The 1,059-nt window shown below is 43.1% G+C and overlaps 1 protein-coding gene across 1 annotated transcript in view; it reads left to right on the top strand.

Moving 5' to 3' along the window:
• The window catches only part of Amot (angiomotin), a 39,344-nt gene continuing 38,285 nt past the window's right edge, over window positions 1–1,059 (top strand). Inside the window, exon 1 of the mRNA XM_031379034.1 lies at window positions 1–183. Within this exon, the coding sequence (XP_031234894.1) occupies window positions 22–183 (162 nt within the window). The 5' untranslated portion in view covers window positions 1–21. The remainder of the gene's footprint in view (window positions 184–1,059) is intronic.

The following is a 1,059-nucleotide window of genomic DNA, read 5'->3' as shown; positions in this document are numbered from 1 at the left end:
CCAGGTGAAGCGTACTCAGCTATGCCTCGGGCTCAGCAGCCTGCTTCTTATCAGCCCATGCCAGCTGACCCTTTTGCTATCGTCTCGAGAGCTCAGCAGATGGTTGAGATCCTCTCTGATGAGAATCGCAACTTGCGGCAGGAGTTGGATGGATGCTATGAGAAGGTGGCAAGACTGCAGAAGGTATGGCTCCCTGTGAGGGTCAGTTCAACTCTTTGAATCTTACTAGTGGGACTTGTTAAATGCCGATCTAAAGGTTTCATCTGTGTGGGTAGATCTTTGAGATTCTTCTTCTGATGTTGGTCAAACTTTAGAAAAAACTCTTTGTCTGACTAGGATAACTATGTTTCTCTCTCTCTATCTCTCTCTTTTTGGTGTTTTGAGACAGAGTTTCTCTGTGTAGCCCTGGCTATCCTGGAACTCACACTGTAGACCGGGCTGGCCTTGAACTCAGAAATCCGCCTGCCTTTGCTGGGCAGTGGTAGCGCACGCCTTTAATCCTAGCACTTGGGAGGCAGAGGCAAGCAGATTTCTGAGTTCAAGGCCAGCCCGGTCTACAGAGTGAGTTCCAGGGCTACATAGAGAAACCCTGTCTCGAAAAAAACAAACAAACAAACAAACAGAAATCCGCCTGCCTCGGCCTCCCAAGTGCTGGGACTAAAGGCACGTGCCACCACCGCCCCGCCATTTTTTTCTCTTTTTATTATCATACATTAATTATATGAAACAATGGGCTCCATAGTATAATTTTCATAGGAATTTTAAACGAGTGATCGATATATTATGTACTATCATGTATATTCACTATGGTGTTGTTTTTGAACCTCCTTTTCTTTTAAGAGGGGTAACATTTTACATTTTTACTAAAAAAAATACACTTGATTTCCCAGAATCTGTAACCCTAGAAACTTTAGTTGATTGTTCAAAAAGTCATCAGAGATAGTTCTTCACACTATTTTTAAGGCCTGTGTTCATGGAAAAACCTGACCGAATTTCAAGGCCTTTTGTCTTGATTATGGTTTCCCCATGTGATTTTTGCCTCAAAACTATAAAGCCATA

Source organism: Mastomys coucha, chromosome X, assembly GCF_008632895.1.
Source record: "Mastomys coucha isolate ucsf_1 chromosome X, UCSF_Mcou_1, whole genome shotgun sequence".
NCBI lineage: Eukaryota > Metazoa > Chordata > Mammalia > Rodentia > Muridae > Mastomys > Mastomys coucha.
The sequence above is the reverse complement of the archived record's forward strand: the minus strand, read 5'-3'. Positions and strand labels throughout refer to the sequence as shown.